Source organism: Sinocyclocheilus grahami, unplaced genomic scaffold (assembly GCF_001515645.1).
Source record: "Sinocyclocheilus grahami isolate Dianchi unplaced genomic scaffold, SAMN03320097.WGS_v1.1 scaffold8989.1, whole genome shotgun sequence".
Lineage (NCBI taxonomy): Eukaryota > Metazoa > Chordata > Actinopteri > Cypriniformes > Cyprinidae > Sinocyclocheilus > Sinocyclocheilus grahami.
The window spans coordinates 3443-3978 of NW_015512329.1; the positions used below are offsets into that span (position 1 = coordinate 3443).

Sequence of the window (536 nt, forward strand, 5' to 3'; positions counted from 1 at the left end):
AAAAAAAGCAAACACACAAATAAATTCCCATTTTATTGAGCAGGTAATGTCAGAAAGTCCTCAAGCGAAAACTGAACGTACATAAGAGGTTTTGGTCTCAGCGTCCCAGCAGTCACAGGCATAGTGGGCCATCTCATTGTCCATGTGCTGACGGAAACGAAGCTTGTCTTTCGCCACGCCCACTTTGATCAGATAAAGGTAGATCCTTCCAACGAAGTAGCCCAAGACGGAGTTGTTGATGATGCCCTACAAAAAACAAGTTTGTTACTACAACCGAAGTGTTAATTATAACCAATACATCATAAATGAGATCTTCACTGACCTGCTCCACTGCATCACCCAGCTTCATTATCTGGGCAGACTGCCCACTAGTCTGTGCTTTGGACGAGTAAAGCATGATCTCCAGATCAGCAACACTGGAGAACTTGGAATGAACCTTCTCATTCGGATCTACAAAGTGCTCGATCTCAGCCATTGTAAACTCTCTATGGAGAGAAATGTTCACTTCAGTACTGTGGTAACACTTGTATGTGACA

The 536-nt window shown here is 43.3% G+C and overlaps 1 protein-coding gene across 1 annotated transcript in view; it reads right to left on the reverse strand.

Moving 5' to 3' along the window:
* The window catches only part of LOC107578131 (glycine--tRNA ligase-like), a 2470-nt gene extending 1989 nt beyond the window's left edge, over positions 1-481 (reverse strand). The window contains exons 1-2 of the mRNA XM_016264118.1: positions 323-481; positions 82-246 (exon numbers count right to left, since the gene is read on the reverse strand). Coding sequence (XP_016119604.1) covers positions 82-246; positions 323-475 — 318 coding nt within the window. The 5' untranslated portion in view covers positions 476-481. The remainder of the gene's footprint in view (positions 1-81; positions 247-322) is intronic.
* Positions 482-536: the final 55 nt, after the last annotated feature.